The sequence below is a fragment of the Oryzias latipes genome, chromosome 5 (genome assembly GCF_053564925.1).
Source record: "Oryzias latipes strain Hd-rR chromosome 5, Olatipes_Hd-rR_3.1".
In the NCBI taxonomy this organism is placed as follows: domain Eukaryota; kingdom Metazoa; phylum Chordata; class Actinopteri; order Beloniformes; family Adrianichthyidae; genus Oryzias; species Oryzias latipes.
The window spans coordinates 35990651-36009072 of record NC_136241.1 but is presented as its reverse complement, the minus strand read 5'-3'; the positions used below and the strand labels follow the sequence as shown (position 1 = coordinate 36009072).

General features: G+C 41.8%; 1 protein-coding gene across 5 annotated transcripts in view; it reads left to right on the top strand.

Moving 5' to 3' along the window:
* Positions 1-4958: 4958 nt before the first annotated feature.
* The window catches only part of LOC144992241 (DDB1- and CUL4-associated factor 1-like), a 28074-nt gene continuing 14610 nt past the window's right edge, over positions 4959-18422 (top strand). The window contains exons 1-8 of one of the 5 annotated variants that reach the window (XM_078947846.1): positions 4959-5131; positions 5928-6106; positions 6177-6253; positions 6526-6599; positions 10783-10896; positions 11229-11366; positions 11560-12099; positions 12476-12577. In XM_078947846.1, coding sequence (XP_078803972.1) covers positions 5934-6106; positions 6177-6253; positions 6526-6599; positions 10783-10896; positions 11229-11366; positions 11560-12099; positions 12476-12577 — 1218 coding nt within the window. In that variant the 5' untranslated portion in view covers positions 4959-5131; positions 5928-5933. Of the gene's footprint in view, positions 5132-5198; positions 5405-5927; positions 6107-6176; positions 6254-6525; positions 6600-10782; positions 10897-11228; positions 11367-11559; positions 12100-12475; positions 12578-18422 lie in introns of those variants that run through there. The other 4 variants (XM_078947847.1, XM_078947845.1, XM_078947849.1 and 1 more) reach the window with 4 other exon arrangements.

The following is an 18422-nucleotide window of genomic DNA, read 5'->3' as shown; positions in this document are numbered from 1 at the left end:
TGTTGTTTTCTGCTTCATATTGTGTTGTTTTCTGCTGCTTATTGTGTTGTTTTCTGCTGCTTATTGTGTTGTTTTCTGCTGCTTCTTATTGTGTTGTTTTCTGCTTCATATTGTGTTGTTTTCTGCTGCTTATTGTGTTGTTTTCTGCTCCATATTGTGTTGTTTTCTGCTTCATATTGTGTTGTTTTCTGCTCAATATTGTGTTGTTTTCTGCTTCATATTGTGTTGTTTTCTGCTTCATATTGTGTTGTTTTCTGCTCCATATTGTGTTGTTTTCTGCTTCATATTGTGTTGTTTTCTGCTGCATATTGTGTTGTTTTCTGCTTCATATTGTGTTGTTTTCTGCTTCATATTGTGTTGTTTTCTGCTTCATATTGTGTTGTTTTCTGCTGCATATTGTGTTGTTTTCTGCTCCATATTGTGTTGTTTTCTACTTCATATTGTGTTGTTTTCTGCTCCAATTGTGTTGTTTTCTGCTTCATATTGTGTGGTTTTCTGCTTCATATTGTGTTGTTTTCTGCTGCTTCATATTGTGTTGTTTTCTGCTTCATATTGTGTTGTTTTCTGCTTCATATTGTGTTGTTTTCTGCTGCTTATTGTGTTGTTTTCTGCTTCATATTGTGTTGTTTTCTGCTGCATATTGTGTTGTTTTCTGCTTCATATTGTGTTGTTTTCTGCTTCATATTGTGTTGTTTTCTGCTTCATATTGTGTTGTTTTCTGCTGCATATTGTGTTGTTTTCTGCTCCATATTGTGTTGTTTTCTTCTTCATATTGTGTTGTTTTCTGCTCCAATTGTGTTGTTTTCTGCTTCATATTGTGTGGTTTTCTGCTTCATATTGTGTTGTTTTCTGCTGCTTCATATTGTGTTGTTTTCTGCTTCATATTGTGTTGTTTTTGCTGCTTATTGTGTTGTTTTCTGCTCCATATTGTGTTGTTTTCTGCTTCATATTGTGTTGTTTTCTGCTTCATATTGTGTTGTTTTCTGCTGCATATTGTGTTGTTTTCTGCTGCTTATTGTGTTGTTTTCTGCTGCTTATTGTGTTGTTTTCTGCTCCATATTGTGTTGTTTTCTGCTTCATATTGTGTTGTTTTCTGCTGCATATTGTGTTGTTCTCATCTGCTTCATTTTGTGTTTTCATCTGCTGCATATTGTGTTGTTTTCTGCTGCATATTGTGTTGTTTTCTGCTGCTTCATATTGTGTTGTTTTCTGCTGCATATTGTGTTGTTTTCTGCTTCATATTGTGTTGTTTTCTGCTTCATATTGTGTTGTTTTCTGCTCCATATTGTGTTGTTTTCTGCTTCATATTGTGTTGTTTTCTGCTTCATATTGTGTTGTGTTCTGCTTCATATTGTCTTGTTTCCTGCTCCATATTGTGTTGTTTTCTGCTCCATATTGTGTTGCTTTCATCTGCTGCATATTGTGTTGTTTTCTGCTGCTTCATATTGTGTTGTTTTCTTCTTCATATTGTGTTGTTTCCTGCTCCATATTGTGTTGTTTTCTGCTTCATATTGTGTTGTTTTCTGCTCCATATTGTGTTTTTTTCATCTGCTTCATATTGTGTTGTTTTCTGCTGGATATTGTGTTGTTTTCTGCTGGATATTGTGTTGTTTTCTGCTCCATATTGTGTGGTTTTCATCTGCTTCATATTGTGTTGTTTTCTGCTGCATATTGTGTTGTTTTTTGCTCCATATTGTGTTGTTTTCTGCTCCATATTGTGTTGTTTTCTGCTCCATATTGTGTTGTTTTCCGCTTCATATTGTGTTGTTTTCTGCTCCATATTGTGTTGTTTTCATCTGCTTCATATTGTGTTGTTTTCTGCTGCATATTGTATTGTTTTGTGCTCCATATTGTGTTGTTTTCTGCTCCATATTGTGTTGTTTTCTTCTCCAGATTGTGTTGTTTTCTGCTCCATATTGTGTTGTTTTCTGCTCCATATTGTGTTGTTTTCATCTGCTTCATATTGTTCTGTTTTCTGCTGGATATTGTGTTGTTTCCATCTGCTTCATATTGTGTTGTTTTCTGCTTCATATTGTGTTGTTTTCTGCTGCATATTGTGTTGTTTTCTGCTGCATATTGTGTTGTTTTTTGCTCCATATTGTGTTGTTTTCTGCTTCATATTGTGTTGTTTTCTGCTCCATATTGTGTTGTTTTCTGCTTCATATTGTGTTGTTTTCTGTTGCATATTGTGTTGTTTTCTGCTCCATATTGTGTTGTTTTCTGCTGCATATTGTGTTGTTTTCTGCTCCATATTGTGTTGTTTTCTGCTGCATATTGTGTTGTTTTCTGCTGCTTCATATTGTGTTGTTTTCTTCTTCATATTGTGTTGTTTCCTGCTCCATATTGTGTTGTTTTCTGCTTCATATTGTGTTGTTTTCTGCTCCATATTGTGTTTTTTTCATCTGCTTCATATTGTGTTGTTTTCTGCTGGATATTGTGTTGTTTTCTGCTCCATATTGTGTGGTTTTCATCTGCTTCATATTGTGTTGTTTTCTGCTGCATATTGTGTTGTTTTTTGCTCCATATTGTGTTGTTTTCTGCTCCATATTGTGTTGTTTTCTGCTCCATATTGTGTTGTTTTCCGCTTCATATTGTGTTGTTTTCTGCTCCATATTGTGTTGTTTTCATCTGCTTCATATTGTGTTGTTTTCTGCTGCATATTGTATTGTTTTGTGCTCCATATTGTGTTGTTTTGTGCTCCATATTGTGTTGTTTTCTGCTGCATATTGTGTTGTTTTCTGCTCCATATTGTGTTGTTTTCTGCTGCATATTGTGTTGTTTTCATCTGCTTCATATTGTGTTGTTTTCTGCTTCATATTGTGTTGTTTTCTGCTGGATATTGTGTTGTTTTCTGCTCCATATTGTGTTGTTTTCATCTGCTTCATATTGTGTTGTTTTCTGCTCTATATTGTGTTGTTTTCTGCTTCATATTGTGTTGTTTTCTGCTACTTATTGTTTTGTTTTCTGCTGCATATTGTGTTGTTTTCTGCTGCATATTGTGTTGTTTTCTGCTTCATATTGTGTTGTTTTCATCTGCTTCATATTGTGTTGTTTTCTGCTTCATATTGTGTTTTGTATCTGCTCCATATTGTGTTGTTTTCTGCTGGATATTGTGTTGTTTTCATCTGCTTCATATTGTGTTGTTTTCTGCTTCATATTGTGTTGTTTTCTGCTGCATATTGTGTTGTTTTCTGCTGCATATTGTGTTGTTTTCTGCTCCATATTGTGTTGTTTTCTGCTGCATATTGTGTTGTTTTCTGCTGCATATTGTGTTGTTTTCTGCTTCATATTGTGTTGTTTTCATCTGCTTCATATTGTGTTGTTTTCTGCTTCATATTGTGTTTTGTATCTGCTCCATATTGTGTTGTTTTCTGCTGGATATTGTGTTGTTTTCATCTGCTTCATATTGTGTTGTTTTCTGCTGCATATTGTGTTGTTTTCTGCTTCATATTGTGTTGTCTTCTGCTCCATATTGTGTTGTTTTTCTGCTTCATATTGTGTTGTTTTCTGCTTCATATTGTGTTGTTTTCTGCTTCATATTGTGTTGTTCTCATCTGCTTCATATGGTGTTGTTTTCATCTGCTGCATATTGTGTTGTTTTCTGCAACATATTGTGTTGTTTTCTGCTTCATATTGTGTTGTTTTCTGCTGCATATTGTGTTGTTTTGTGCTGCATATTGTGTTGTTTTCTGCTTCATATTGTGTTGTTTTCTGCTTCATATTGTGTTGTTTTCTGCTTCATATTGTGTTGTTTTCTGCTGCATATTGTGTTTTTTCTGCTTCATATTGTGTTGTTTTCTGCTGCATATTGTGTTGTTTTCTGCTGCATATTGTGTTGTTTTCTGCTTCATATTGTGTTGTTTTCATCTGCTTCATATTGTGTTGTTTTCTGCTTCATATTGTGTTTTGTATCTGCTCCATATTGTGTTGTTTTCTGCTGGATATTGTGTTGTTTTCATCTGCTTCATATTGTGTTGTTTTCTGCTTCATATTGTGTTGTTTTCTGCTGCATATTGTGTTGTTTTCTGCTGCATATTGTGTTGTTTTCTGCTCCATATTGTGTTGTTTTCTGCTGCATATTGTGTTGTTTTCTGCTGCATATTGTGTTGTTTTCTGCTTCATATTGTGTTGTTTTCATCTGCTTCATATTGTGTTGTTTTCTGCTTCATATTGTGTTTTGTATCTGCTCCATATTGTGTTGTTTTCTGCTGGATATTGTGTTGTTTTCATCTGCTTCATATTGTGTTGTTTTCTGCTGCATATTGTGTTGTTTTCTGCTGCTGCATATTGTGTTGTTTTCTGCTGGATATTGTGTTGTTTTCTGCTTCATATTGTGTTGTTTTCTGCTGCTTCATATTGTGTGTTTTCTGCTGCTGCATATTGTGTTGTTTTCTGCTTCATATTGTGTTGTTTTCTTTTGCATATTGTGTTGTTTTCTGCTGGACATTGTGTTGTTTTCTGCTGCTGCATATTGTGTTGTTTTTTGCGTCATATTGTGTTGTTTTCTGCTGCATATTGTGTTGTTTTCTGCTGCATATTGTGTTGTTTTCTGCTCCATATTGTGTTGTTTTCTGCTTCATATTGTGTTGTTTTCTGCTGCTTCATATTGTGTGTTTTCTGCTGCTGCATATTGTGTTGTTTTCTGCTTCATATTGTGTTGTTTTCTTTTGCATATTGTGTTGTTTTCTGCTGGACATTGTGTTGTTTTCTGCTGCTGCATATTGTGTTGTTTTTTGCGTCATATTGTGTTGTTTTTTGCTTCATATTGTGTTGTTTTCTTCTGCTGTTTTACTTTGTTGTGTTTTTCCTGTCCTGCCTCATACGTTTGTATTTGAATGTTCCAAACGGAAAAAACTGTCTAATTTTGAATTTTGTCAATCAAAAAAGGTTTAAGTTTAACTCTGATGCTTCGGAAAAGTGTTTTGGATATAACCAAACGGCAAGTCCCATGATTCCTTTCGGCTTCCTGCGTCGTCAACTGTCGCCCGCCGTTTGATGACGTATCGAAGAGGCGCCGGGAGAAGTTTGAAAACCAGCGTGAAACTTGATTTTAACGGAACTCTGTCCGTCGTTTCTGACGGCATCGGTCCAGATTATCGTCTGCGTCGAACCCGGAATCTCAGACGTTCCGGTGAGGAGCACGCGCACAACTCGCTAGTCTGACCACCGTGAGGACGCGCGCGCCTCCAGCCGTTTATGTCCGCGCGACACGGAGGAGATAACGGCGAGGGAAGGCGGCCGGTCGGCGGCCCCGAGGGAGAGGAGCTGCGGCTGTGCGGGAGCGTTCGACCAAACCACTACCGCCGGCTGTTAACTTGACCACTGGCGCGTTTTCCCGCCGGGATCTTCTCGTGTAGAAGTTCTAGAACATGTTCCTCTAGAACCCGTCATGTCGGTCCTGGAGGTTCGCAGAAAGTGTCAGACTTTCATCAAGTGTCTCTTCAGCTCCTTCCTCCTCAGAGGAGGAAACACCTCCGGACGGTGGACTCCTGTTGGCTCTGATGGAGAGCGAGGAGAGGAGGAGGAGGAGGAGGAGGAGAGTCCTCCTTCATGTGAAGACAACAGAAAAGTCTGTAATATTTGGCCGCGTTTACCTGTCCACCAGGTGTTCCATGTAAAGATCATTTCCACGTTCCTGGAGGAGAAAGTATTCTGTGGTGAAGGATCATGTGAGACGTTTCTCCATCTTCAGCCTTGATCCATCTCCTGTTTCACTCTGAAAGGAACGTGAGGTTTTCATGGAGCACCTGCTGGTTCCACCTTAAGAACGTCGGCTCTATACGTTAGGATCTATACGTCAGCAGAAGCTGTCGGGCCTGCTGGAGCGGACAAACCTTCACTCAGTTGTTGGTGGTTGTAGAATCAGAGGCCGGGTTTCAAACCCTCCTCTCGTCTCTGACCTTTTCCGTTCTCCTTCCATCGTTCAGGCGGCGATGTCCTCCTCAGACGATCGCCCGTCCTCTTCCGCCGCGGAGGTTCTGTCCCCCAGTGTGTCCGCGGCGGTCATGGCGCCCGTGGACGTTAAGGCCGAACTGGCGTCCTTACTGGACGAGTGGGAAGAAGCCCGGCGAGGAACGCCAGAGCAGCTCGTGACCATCCTGACCAAGTCAGACCTTCATCTGAAGCCGTGCGGGTCTCTGGACACGCAGGTCTTTTCATCCGTTTTCTTTCTGCAGGATCTCAGAGGTGATCGAGCGGGAGACAGGAGAGTATCACAAAGCAGACCCGGACCCGTTTGATGACCGGCATCCAGGTCTGTCTGGACCATTATCCCGCCTCTCCTTCTTTAATTTCAGGTCTCGATGACATCATTCCAACTCTGCTCCTGTGGTTTGAGCCTGTGGGCTGTCAGGGACCACCTGGAGCTCAGGTTTCCCAGGATGGAGCTCCACCTCCAGGCCTGAAGTTTCAGCTCAGAATCAGAAAGTTCTCCTCACAGCAGCAGAAGACCCGTCTTCCCTGCAGAAACCTGCTCAGCTGCAGCACCTACTGGGATGTTCGTCTCATTTCTGGGTCCTTTTGCAGGACGGGCAGACCCCAGCTGCATGCTGGGACAGCTGCTGAAGATGCTCTTCATGAACGACGACTTCACAAACCAGGTACGTCAGACTTCTGTGAACATTTAGGTGTCCAATAAAAGACGGGAGTTTCTTCTATAACCCAAAGCGGCACGTTTATGGTCTTTATGGTTCCTCTGTCCACCGTCGGTAGAGGCGTAGCGATGAACCCATTTCTATTCCATCCAACCAGATGGATGCGTCTGAGGCAGAATCAATCACACTAAACCGTTATCAAAATGAGACTAATCCATAATCGATATTGGAAAATACCATCTGGATTGATGTAAAGTAGGTTTATTTTACTATCGGGGACAAAACATGTGATGACATCATCAAACACGGATCAGTCCATCATTGCAGTCCAATGTGTGGACAGACTTTGAATAAAGACATGTGACCATCCAGGGTCTAGAATGTAGGGGTGCTCCGATCAGGATTTTCTGGGGCCGATCCCCGATTGCTGGAAGCTGTATCACCCGATACCAATCACCGATTACAGGGTCTATTTGAAGCCTTCTATTTATCATGTAGCATAATTTTTTAAACAATATTTAACAACAATGCACATTAAGTATTACAATTAAGAGAAGACAACGCATCATGAATTGACAACTGTGTATTTATTTGGAAGCAACATTTCCAACAAATTAACTTAGCAGCATGTGTTTGGTTATTAGGAACAACTTAGGACTTGACTAATACAACTTTCCTGGAGAATATATAAATAAAATAAGATAAGACATAACATCTGAGTCTTTAAATTTAGCTTTAGGCTACTTTTAAAACTGCAACAAAAAAGGCTATAGCCAAAATATTGTTTTAAGTCAGTCAGACATTGGTTATTGTAAAAGACCATTTCAAGGAGCACAGGTAGTAAAGTGCACAGCAACAAAACATTCTAATAACTAACAACTTCCATATCTGTATATCTATAACAGCTTTCTGAGATACTCATTCAGATTTTGTGGGCATTTAGGGAGGTAGAGAGAGGTAGAAAAAGAGAGAGGGGGGATAGAGATTATTAGATTGCCCAAAGCTTACTTCTTAAGCATCAATGGCAGATTTTTCTTTATAAATATAAGCATCTCTGCATTTTTGGCTGACAGCTTGTTCCTCTTCGTCAATTCTCATCAATAATATTCCCTGCTGTGCTAAAAAGTCGTTCGCTATCAACACTTGTACACGGTGCACAGAGGTAGGTGCGTGCTGCTTGTGCGAGAGCGGGAAAGCGGCTTTTATTGTTCTGCCAGTAAACAAGTGGCTGTCCACTTTGAGCGATAACTGGCTCTGACAGGTAGAAATTCAATTGCAATGATGCTGAGCTGGTGTTTTCACTGCTACCACATTCCTGATCTCCACCCAACAACTCAGCATACATAGCATGCAAGGAGCCGGTTCGTGGTACTTTCTCTGGGGGTCCGGACCCGCTTGCAGCCAAACTCGCCTCACCATCCTGCTGCTCCAATCCAGTGGCCAGGACATTAGAAAGCAGTCCACGTATCTGGGGCTTGACTGCGTCAGAAAAATATCTGTCTTTGTACCTTTAATTTACAAGAAAACAAAACATTCATTAATTTATTTAAATTGAATTTGAATTTGTCAAAAATCAGAATCAAAAATACTTTAATTATTGGGTTACAGTTGCTCCATGTTAGAAAAGAAATGTGTAACAGCACAGAGAAATTACAAGAAAAATGGAAAATCTATACTAAGAAAATGTTCTATTATTTAATTTTGAAGGTTATGATTGGCTCTTGCTATGATTAGTCAGCCTAGCATACTCCAAAAAATATGCTTTTTTATTATTATTATTAATCTTGTTTCTTGTTTCTCATGTTTACAGCAAATTTAACAGAATTTGAAGGAAATACCAGCCTACCCAAAATAACACAATTACACTATTTCAGTAATAATAGCTTCTTGTATCAATTATTTAGACCAAATATGCCTATTCTTGCTATATGAATTAAGGAGCTTACTAGAATAGTCAAAAATATATATATTTTTATCAGTTATGAATTAAAACGTTTGAAATACTCATTTGAATGCTCTTTAATACGCTCTGACGCGCGCGCGCACACACTCACACAAACAAATGTGTAAAATAAGATTTCTCACCTCGGATCGAGGATTGTAGCAATGCTATACAGGCGCTCACATTCAATGTCACGCAATCTTTTCTGGACCGCTTCCAACAACGTGGCTTTTGAAGTTTTTACACCGTGGTCAGTCTCTGCTGTCTTCTCAAGAAGACGAGTTAAAGCTCTGATGGATGGTATAACATCTGCAGCCGATGCAGTGGATGAGCTGATCTGCTGCGTGAGCTCTTCAAATGGGGCGAGTAGCGAAATCATATTTTCAGCTAGATTCCACTGGCTACTGGTGAACATGGAGGGTAAGTCATAGTCGGCTACATAAGCACACAGGGCACGTTTCTGTTCCAGCAGACTCTGCAGCATGTATACAGTACTGTTCCACCTGGTAGGTACATCTTGCTGTAGTCTCTTGATAGGCTGGCCCAGTTGTTTCTGAATACTTTGAAGTCGTGAGTAAGCAAGCGGGGAGTGTTTGAAATGACCGACGATGCGTCTTCCAGAAGCGATTATATCAGCGATGCTGCGTTGTGACATGACTCCCTCGGTCACGGCGAGCTGGAGTGAATGCGCCATGCACGGCAGGCTGGGTAGATGGGCATCCCTCATGGCCTTTTCCATGTTCTTTGCGTTATCCCTTAGAATAACATGCACTTTTTCCTTCGGGATTCCCCATGCTTGAAACATGTCGCTGAATGCAGCAACAAGAGCCTCTGCGGTGTGTGACCCTGAAAACTCTTGAGAATGTAGAACAACTTTTTGTAGTTCGAAGTTTTCATTAATGAACTGCGCAGTGAGGCTCAACATGGACATGGGGCATACACTCGCACTCCAAATGTCACTAGTGAAACCAATCGATGTTATGTTGTCCTTCATAAGGCTGTCGACATATGTAAACACGGTTTGGTATAACTGCGGCAGGCACACATCAGTGAAATATTTACGCCCTGGCAGAGTGTAACGTGAATCTAAATAGGACATGAGTCGCTGGAACCCTTCGTCTTCCACAACAGACAGAGGCTGGTGATCTAGGCAAATGAATTCCATTATTTTGTCTGATATCTCTTTATGCTTCTTACTGTCCCTGCTGTAGGGTTGCTTTCTTTGAAATGTCTCTGTTACTGACAGCTGAGTGAGTGGCGCTTGAGTTGCTGAACTGTCTCGCTCTCTCTTTGCGCTAGCTAACTTTGAAAACTGCTCATATTCCTTTACGTGACTAACCTTCAAATGTCTGATGAGGTTGGTGGTGTTAAAATGTTTTGCGTGCTTTCCGCCTCGTGGGATTTGCTTGGTACACACGTTGCAGATTGCTAATGTATTATCTTTTTCGCACACCACGTAGAATTGCCAGACCGGTGAAGCCATTTTTAGCAGCGCGTGAAAAAAATCGTCTCGCGAGTTTTGCGTCATCTGATCGGCTTTTCTGGATCGGCCTTTATAGAGACGGCCGATCAAACATCCCAAAGCTATAATCGGCCGATTATGATCGGCGACCGATCAATCGGAGCACCCTTACTAGAATGTTCTAAGAATGTTCCCTTTGGATTCTTTGGATGTAGAAAAAAAAAAAAAAAGTTTATGAACTGGAAGAAATGGTGGTTGAAATAAGGGTTATAATCGTAATCATGAGGAATTCAAGAACCTCACCGTGCTGCAAAGGAACAGCTTCAGATGTTCCAAAGGATCTTCTGGTCTTTTCTGTGACACCAGGTTGATCACAGATGATGCTTAGATCCAACGTGGGTATCAGAAAGTTTCTAAGCTAACAGCACAGAGCCGTTTCTGTCAGGCTGGAAAGGTCAAACGAGGTCACCGCCTCACCTGGAGGTGACCGCCTCACGTGGAGGTGACCGCCTCACCTGGAGGTGACCGCCTCACCTGGAGGTGACCGCCTCACCTGGAGGTGACCGCCTCACCTGGAGGTGACCGCCTCACCTGGAGGTGACCGCCTCACCTGGAGGTGACCGCCTCACTTGGAGGGGAACATCCTGGCGGAAGGAAGCAGCTTCTCACTGTTTACGGCAGACGGCGGTTATTGATGCTGCAGTCTGATTCTCACAGATCTTTAAGTGTGAGCGGCATCACTACCTTCCAGCTAGCTTTGACAGCAGTTCTGCTTTTGCCCGCAGCTCCTGGACTCCTACATCATGACCAGCAGGGAGGTGAGCCTCAACACAGCGGCCTGCCGCCTCCTCCAGAACATCATGCCCAGCCTGGATACTGCAGTGGTCTTTGAAGAAAAGGTGAAACCATCAGCAAAAGGAGCAGCGAGTTTACCCGAAAGGAAAATCAAGGTTTTATTTTGAAAGGGAGGAAAGTAGGAACTAATTTCTCCAAAAAACCCAGCTGAGGTCGGACTGAACCGTTCCAACGTTGATGGCCTTCAGGCTTTGAGGGAAAAGACTTTGGATAATCTCTTCAGCCACCAGCAGATTCTCAGCCGGTCTTAGAAGTCTGATCGGGGTTCTGATCCGGGTTCATGAGGTTCCTGTCGATGGATCCTCTGCTGCTGACTGACTGGATGTGAGCTGTGCTCTCACTTTCCCGCCTTATCACCAGTTCGTTTCTGTTCCAGGAAGGTCTGGTGGAAAAGCTCTTCAGCTGGGCGCAGGAGGCTCCGCCCCCCCTGTGCGTCTACGCCACTGGGCTGCTGGCCAGAGCCATGGGCAACCAGGAGGTGGTGGCCCACCACCGAGAGGAGAACGCACAGCTGGTCAGTCGGGGATCCATCAACCTTTGACAGGAAAGGAGACTTGAACCCAGGCCAGAACTTTGCCCTTGCAGCTGTACCGTGGTGTTGGGTTAGAGGGATCAAACTGTAGTCTCAGAGATCAGGAACCAGCAAACGTACATGTGGGGTTTTGCTTTTGTACTCGTGTCCCAAAGACTCCTTCCTGTCTGACCAGGTCCCTATGATGATCCACCGCCTCCTCCAGCTGCAGACCTCCAGCTCCTCACAGAATCTACCTCCAGCTCCTCAGGAGGACGGCGCTCTAACATCGCAGAACCCGAGGGCCGGTGTACTACAGGACGAGGACGCAGACCGGGGGGCCAGCAAGGGGTCGTCAAAGGCCAAACCCTTATCCCTGTTCGGTCCTCTTCAAAACTACGGGGAAAACAGCAGTGGCTCCCCCCAGACTGCTCCTCTTCCTCACCATGGAAGTCCAGAGTCTGCCTCCAGGGAGGTGGAGGAGGCTCATGGAGGAGGAGGAAAGAGACCCATGCTGCAGGAAAACGGGAGGAAGGCCAAGCAGAAGGGCAGCTGTAGTGCCAGCAGGGAGGAGGTGGAGGGGGCGGACGCTGGTGCACAGCATACCAGCACTTCATCCTGGTCAGAGATGAGCTCAATGCTGATTGGCTCTGACTACCGCCTGTGGCCTCTGAGCCCGGCCATGGAGCAGAGGCTCATCCTGCAGTATCTGACCTCACTGGGAGATTACCAGGAGGTGAGGACCCACTGACCACACCAGGAAGACTGCCTTGCTCACTGGTTGGAACTTCTGGCCTTTGAACGGTGCAGTGGATGATTTCAGCTCAGTGTTGGTGTTAACAGATAAAGATAAATGTGTTTGCCATCAATGCCATTAGAGGTGGATGATGTTGGACTCAGAGACGCTGGACGAGAATTATTGCAGTGAATGATTGAACAGTATTTTTATTATCTGTCTGGTGATTCTAGTAGAGCTTTGCTAACGAGGTCATTTGGTCTTTTGGGATAAAGAAAGTTCTATTCTATGCCATACTCTCCTGGTCTTCATGTTGCTGTTGTACATCTGCTGAGGTTTAATCCTGTCAGATCGTTGACCAGCTTTTCTTTTGCAGCTGCTTGCAGTCTTCATGAAGCAGGACACGCGGTCGTTACTGATGAACTACATCGACCTCAGGTGGACCAAGAACGTGCAGCTCGCCTTTGATGCGCTCCTGGTAACAATCCAAGTTTAGATAAATGTGAACAAAATTACATTGAAGATCCCACACCTTAGCATTTGTTATTCTGTGTACAATGATTAATGTGTGTCAGTGACTTACAACCAACAGAGGAGGAGAAACCAGGGTCAAGTAAAATATTTATTTATATGTTGATCAATTTATCTGACTGACATGGATCTGTCTGTATCAGAAATGTCATTGTAACATCCACATGAATGCTTGCATTAGCATCAGTATTAGGATTAGCATCAGTATTAGGATTAGCATCAGTATTAGCATTAGCATCAGTATTAGGATTAGCATCAGTATTAGGATTAGCATCAGTATTAGCATTAGCATCAGTATTAGCATTAGCATCAGTATTAGGATTAGCATCAGTATTAGCATTAGCATCAGTATTAGCATCAGTATTAGCATTAGCATCAGTATTAGGATTAGCATCAGTATTAGCATCAGTATTAGGATTAGCATCTTGGTTAGCATTAGTATTAGTGCTAGCATTAGCATCTTGGTTAGTATTAGCCAATGAGTTATATCACTAGAGGAGACACGCCCGCTTTAGAAGCCTGGCCGATGGTGGCGGAGCGCGACGCCATCTTGGTGAGGTCGACGACGCCCACATGACAATGATTTCTATTGCTTTTAGAGGTGTCTAAGTAGCTTTTATATACTATTTATATACATATATTTATACATATATGTAAATACATTATATTTATATGTATAATATATATATATAGATACATCATTTGTTGTTAAAGAAGAGAAACAGTCAGCCTTAAAAGCTCAAACTTTACTGAAAATGCATTGTTGCAGGACTTACTAATAAAAAAATTATTACAAAGAATTTTTAAAAATAATTTCTAAACATTTAGAAGTTCTATACCTCTTTGACATGTAATTTAAATTATTTAGAAAAACCCAACAATAAGTCAATAATATACAAATAATAATAAATCAATAGTGAATCAATACAAACAATAAATAATAACAATAAATAAATAAGTCAATAAATAATAATAAAAACAAGTCTATTAATAATAATAATAATAATAATAATAATAGTAATAATAATAATAAATCAATAGTAAGTCAATGCAAACAATAAATAATAACAATACATAAATAATAAGTAAATAAACAATAAAAAAAGTCTATTAATAATAATAATAATAATAATAAAATAAATATTCAAAAGAAGTACAAAAGTAAACAATAGATTTATCCTAAAAAAAACAACAACAAAAAAAACAATAGATTTATACTGATTCATGTTAGTGATCAATTTGTGTAACACAGATGTATGGTTTCATGCCCCGTAAGAGCACCACTGATTCCATTTTTGCTTTGAGAATGTTGATGGAAAAGTACAGAGATGGTCAGAAGGAGCTCCATTGTGTGTTCGTAGATTTAGAGAAGGCGTATGACAGGGTGCCGAGGGAGGAGCTGTGGTACTGTATGAGGTCGTCTGGAGTGGCAGAGAAGTATGTCAGAGTAGTTCAGGACATGTATGAGAGAAGTATGACGGTGGTGAGATGTGCTGTAGGTCAGACAGAGGAGTTCAAGGTGGAGGTGGGACTACACCAAGGATCAGCTTTGAGTCCCTTTTTGTTTGCTATGCTGATGGACAGGCTGACAGACGAGGTAAGACAGGAATCTCCCTGGACAATGATGTTTGCGGATGACATTGTAATTTGCAGTGAGAGTAGAGAGCAGGTGGAGGAACAGCTAGAGAGGTGGAGGTTTGCTCTGGAAAGAAGAGGCATGAAGGTCAGTCGTAGTAAGACAGAATACATGTGTCTGAACGAGAGGGATCAAGGTAGAAGCGTTAGGTTACAGGGGGCTGAGGTGAAGAAGGTGCAGGAGTTTAAGTACTTGGGGTCAACAGTTCAGTGTGATGGAGAGTGTGGAAAAGAGGTGAAGAGGCGAGTGCAGGCAGGTTGGAGCGGGTGGAGGAAAGTGTCAGGAGTGTTGTGTGACAGAAAAGTGCCAGCAAGACTCAAAGGAAAGGTGTACAAGACAGTGGTGAGACCAGCTCTGCTCTATGGGTTAGAGATGGTAGCAGTGAGACAGAGACAAGAGGCTGAGATGGAGGTAGCGGAGATGAAGATGTTGAGGTTCTCCTTAGGAGTGACCAGGTTGGACAGGATAAGGAACGAGTACATCAGAGGGACGGCTCATGTTGCCTGTGTTAGCGACAAAGTCAGAGAAGCCAGACTGAGATGGTTTGGACATGTTCAGAGGAGGGATAGTGGATATATTGGTAGAAGGATGTTGGAGATGGAGCTGCCTGGCAGGAGGGCAAGAGGACGGCCAAAGAGGAGATACATGGATGTCTTGACAGAGGACATGAAGTTGGCTAATGTTAGGGTAGAAGATGTCCATGACAGAGTGAGGTGGAAAATTATGATTCGCTGTGGCGACCCCTGATGGGAAAAGCCCAAAGAGAAAGAAAAGATGTTATGGTGTCGGGTTTCAAGCAAACAGTCTGGCCTCTTATCAAAATGTGTTTCCACAAAATGTTCTGAACATATCCAGACTGTATTGCTAGTCGGTACCACGGTGATCCATCTGGATTAGCTCTTTTTATTGCTAAGATCCACTTTTTCCTGAAGTCTGAATCCTTTGGAAACCTGCAGGAAAAGTTCAGTCACTGAGTCAGAAATGTATAAATCTATATTACTATAATAGCCTAGTATGCTGTATACAGGTTCAGCAAAATAAAATGTACATTTATGTCGACAGCAAATTATCCGTACATCATGCAGCATGTTGATAACAGCCCTGCAGCATCATACATGTCAACATGTGTTCTATTAATGAAGCCCCTGCAGCAGTAAAAGAAAAGAATTATAGTACTTACCTGTGAAATGATCTGCCTTCCTCCTTCATGGACTCATTTCTCTGATTTTGGCAGTTGAAACCCAAACAATGAACTGGTATTATGCAAAAAATGTGTTCACATGCATTCAAGGCAAGGCAAGGCAAGGCAAGTTTATTTGTATAGCACAATTCGTACACAAAGTAATTCAAGGTGCTTCAAAAAACAGAAAAATGCATTAAAATCACAATACATCATAGAAATAATCAACATAAAATTAACTTTAAAAGAAAAGGAAGAAAAAAAAAAGATTTAAAAAGAAAGGAAGGAAAGAAAAGTGCAGATAGGACCTTTCAGTCATATACACGGCTAAACAGAAATGTTTTAAGTCTAGATTTGAACATGAACACAGAAGAGGCCTGTCTTACGCCTTCAGGGAGGCTGTTCCAGATTTTAGCTGCAGAATATTGAAACGCTGATTCCCCTTGTTTAGTTCTGACTCTGGGAATCAACAGGAGGCCGGTCCCTGAGGTCCTCAGAGTACGAGATGGTTCATATGGCACTAACATGTCAGAGATGTACTTTGGTGCGTGGCCATGGAGAGACTTGTACACAAGCAGAGCTGCTTTGAAGTCTATTCTTTGAGGTACAGGGAGCCAGTGCAAAGACCTGAGCACAGGACTAATGTGATCATACTTCCTGGTTTTGGTCAGGACTCTAGCAGCAGCATTCTGGATGTACTGAAGCTGTTTTACAGCTCGTTTGGACAGGCCGGTGAGCAGGCCGTTACAGTAGTCTAACCTACTGGAGACAAATGCATGGATAAGTATCTCCAGGTCTCGCTTTGAGATTATGTTTTTGATTTTGGCAATGTTTTTCAGGTGGTAAAATGCCGCTGATGTTACTGACTTGATATGGCTGTTAAAGTTTAGGTCAGAGTCCATGATTACCCCTAGATTTCTGACTTGATTTGAGGGTTTGAGAGACAGAGAATGAAGGTAGCTGCTGAGACTTTCTCTTTGTTTCTGTGGGCCAAAAACAATAACTTCGGTCTTGTCTGAGTTTAGCTGGAGAAAGTTGTTCTGCATCCACGCACTGATCTGTTGGAGGCAAAGGTTGAGAGAATCCACCGGCCCATATTCACCTGTTGTCAGTGACACATAGATCTGAGTATCATCTGCATAGTTGTGATAAGATATGTTATTACTGCGTATTAACTGCCCTAGTGGCAGCATGTAGAGGTTGAACAGAAGGGGTCCCAGGATCGATCCCTGGGGCACACCACAATTCAAGCCCATGTAGTCTGAGACACAACTCCCAATTTCAACAAAATATTTCCTGTCTTCCAGATAAGACTTGAGCCAACTTAGGGCAGATCCAGAGATGCCAACCCAGTCTTGGAGTCTGTGCAAAAGGATCCCATGATCAACAGTATCAAAGGCAGCGCTCAGGTCTAGCAGGATTAAGACAGTGACTTTGCCATCATCAGTGTTCAGGCGGATGTCGTTGGTTACCTTGATAAGAGCAGTTTCTGTGCTATGATGGGGTCTAAAACCTGACTGGAAAACATCAAACGAATTGTTTAATAAGAGAAAATCAGTGAGCTGTTGGTAGACAACTTTTTCAAGGACTTTTCCTAAAAATGGCAGATTAGAGATAGGTCTGTAATTATTCAGTACAGTGGGATCAAGACCGCTCTTTTTCAGGAGGGGTTTAATGACTGCAGTTTTTAAGGCCTCTGGAAATATTCCAGATTGAAGAGACATGTTAACTATTTGAGTAATTGATGGCAACACACTGTTCAAGACAGACTTTAGAAATCTAGTGGGTAACACATCAAGGCAGCATGTAGACGAGCTCAGACGGGTGATGGTCTCTTGGACAGTTTGGTCAGTGACAGGTATAAAGTGAGTAAGCTTAGAGTGAGTAGGTGGCCGTTCGATAGTTATATGTGTTGTGGAGTTGATGGCTTTTTTAATGCCCTGAACCTTGTCATTGAAAAATACAGCATACTCATTACATTTAGGTGTATAAACCAATTCTATTGGTAGCTGGGTTGGAGGGTTAGTTAATCTGTTAACTGTTGTGAACAGGATACGAGAGTTGCTGCTGCAACTTCCAATTATTTCAGAGAAGTACCTTTCCCTTGTTCTGCATAATATCTGGTTATAAGCGTACAACTCCGCCTTATATATTCCATAATGAACCTGGAGTTTTGACTTGCGCCACTTTCGCTCGGCTCTGCGGCACTGTTGTTTCTGTGCCCTGACTAGATCATCATTCCTCCAGGGAGCTTTCTGTCTATGTTTTCTCAATTGAACTTTCATAGGGGCAATGGCATCCAGAACATTCAAGATGCTAGAAGTAACAGAATTCAGCATTTCATCAACATTGGCACCAGAGACGTTTTCAGGGTTTATCATTTCTACAAACTGTGCCCTAGTGCTCTCATTTATTTGTCTCCTTTGGACAACTGCAGGGCCAGGCGGTGGTTTGGGAGCAACAGACAGGTCAAAGAATACACAGAAATGATCAGAGAGGGCGACATCAACCACACTGACATTGTAAATAGTAACCCCCCTTGTGATGAGCAGGTCCAGAGTGTGCCCTCTGCTGTGGGTGGGGCAACTCACATGCTGAATTAGACCAAAGGTTTCAAGGACAGCATTGAGCTCTTTTGCATTTCTGTCATTGACATTATCAACATGAACATTAAAATCACCTGTAATGACTAGACCATCAAAGTCTGTGCACACAACTGAGAGCATTTCAGTGAAACCATCAATAAAACTTTGGCTGTGCTGAGGAGGTTTGTACATAACAATGCAGAGTAAGGGAGGAGTTTGTTTTAACTCAATCTTAAAAGACACATACTCAAATGATGAAAACACACCAAATGATAGTCTGCGGGTTGCAATATTATCTCTAAACAGTGCAGAAACGCCTCCACCCTTTTTATTTTCTCGTATTTCCGATTCATGTTTGTAGTTGGGGGGAGTTGATTCGACTAGAACTATG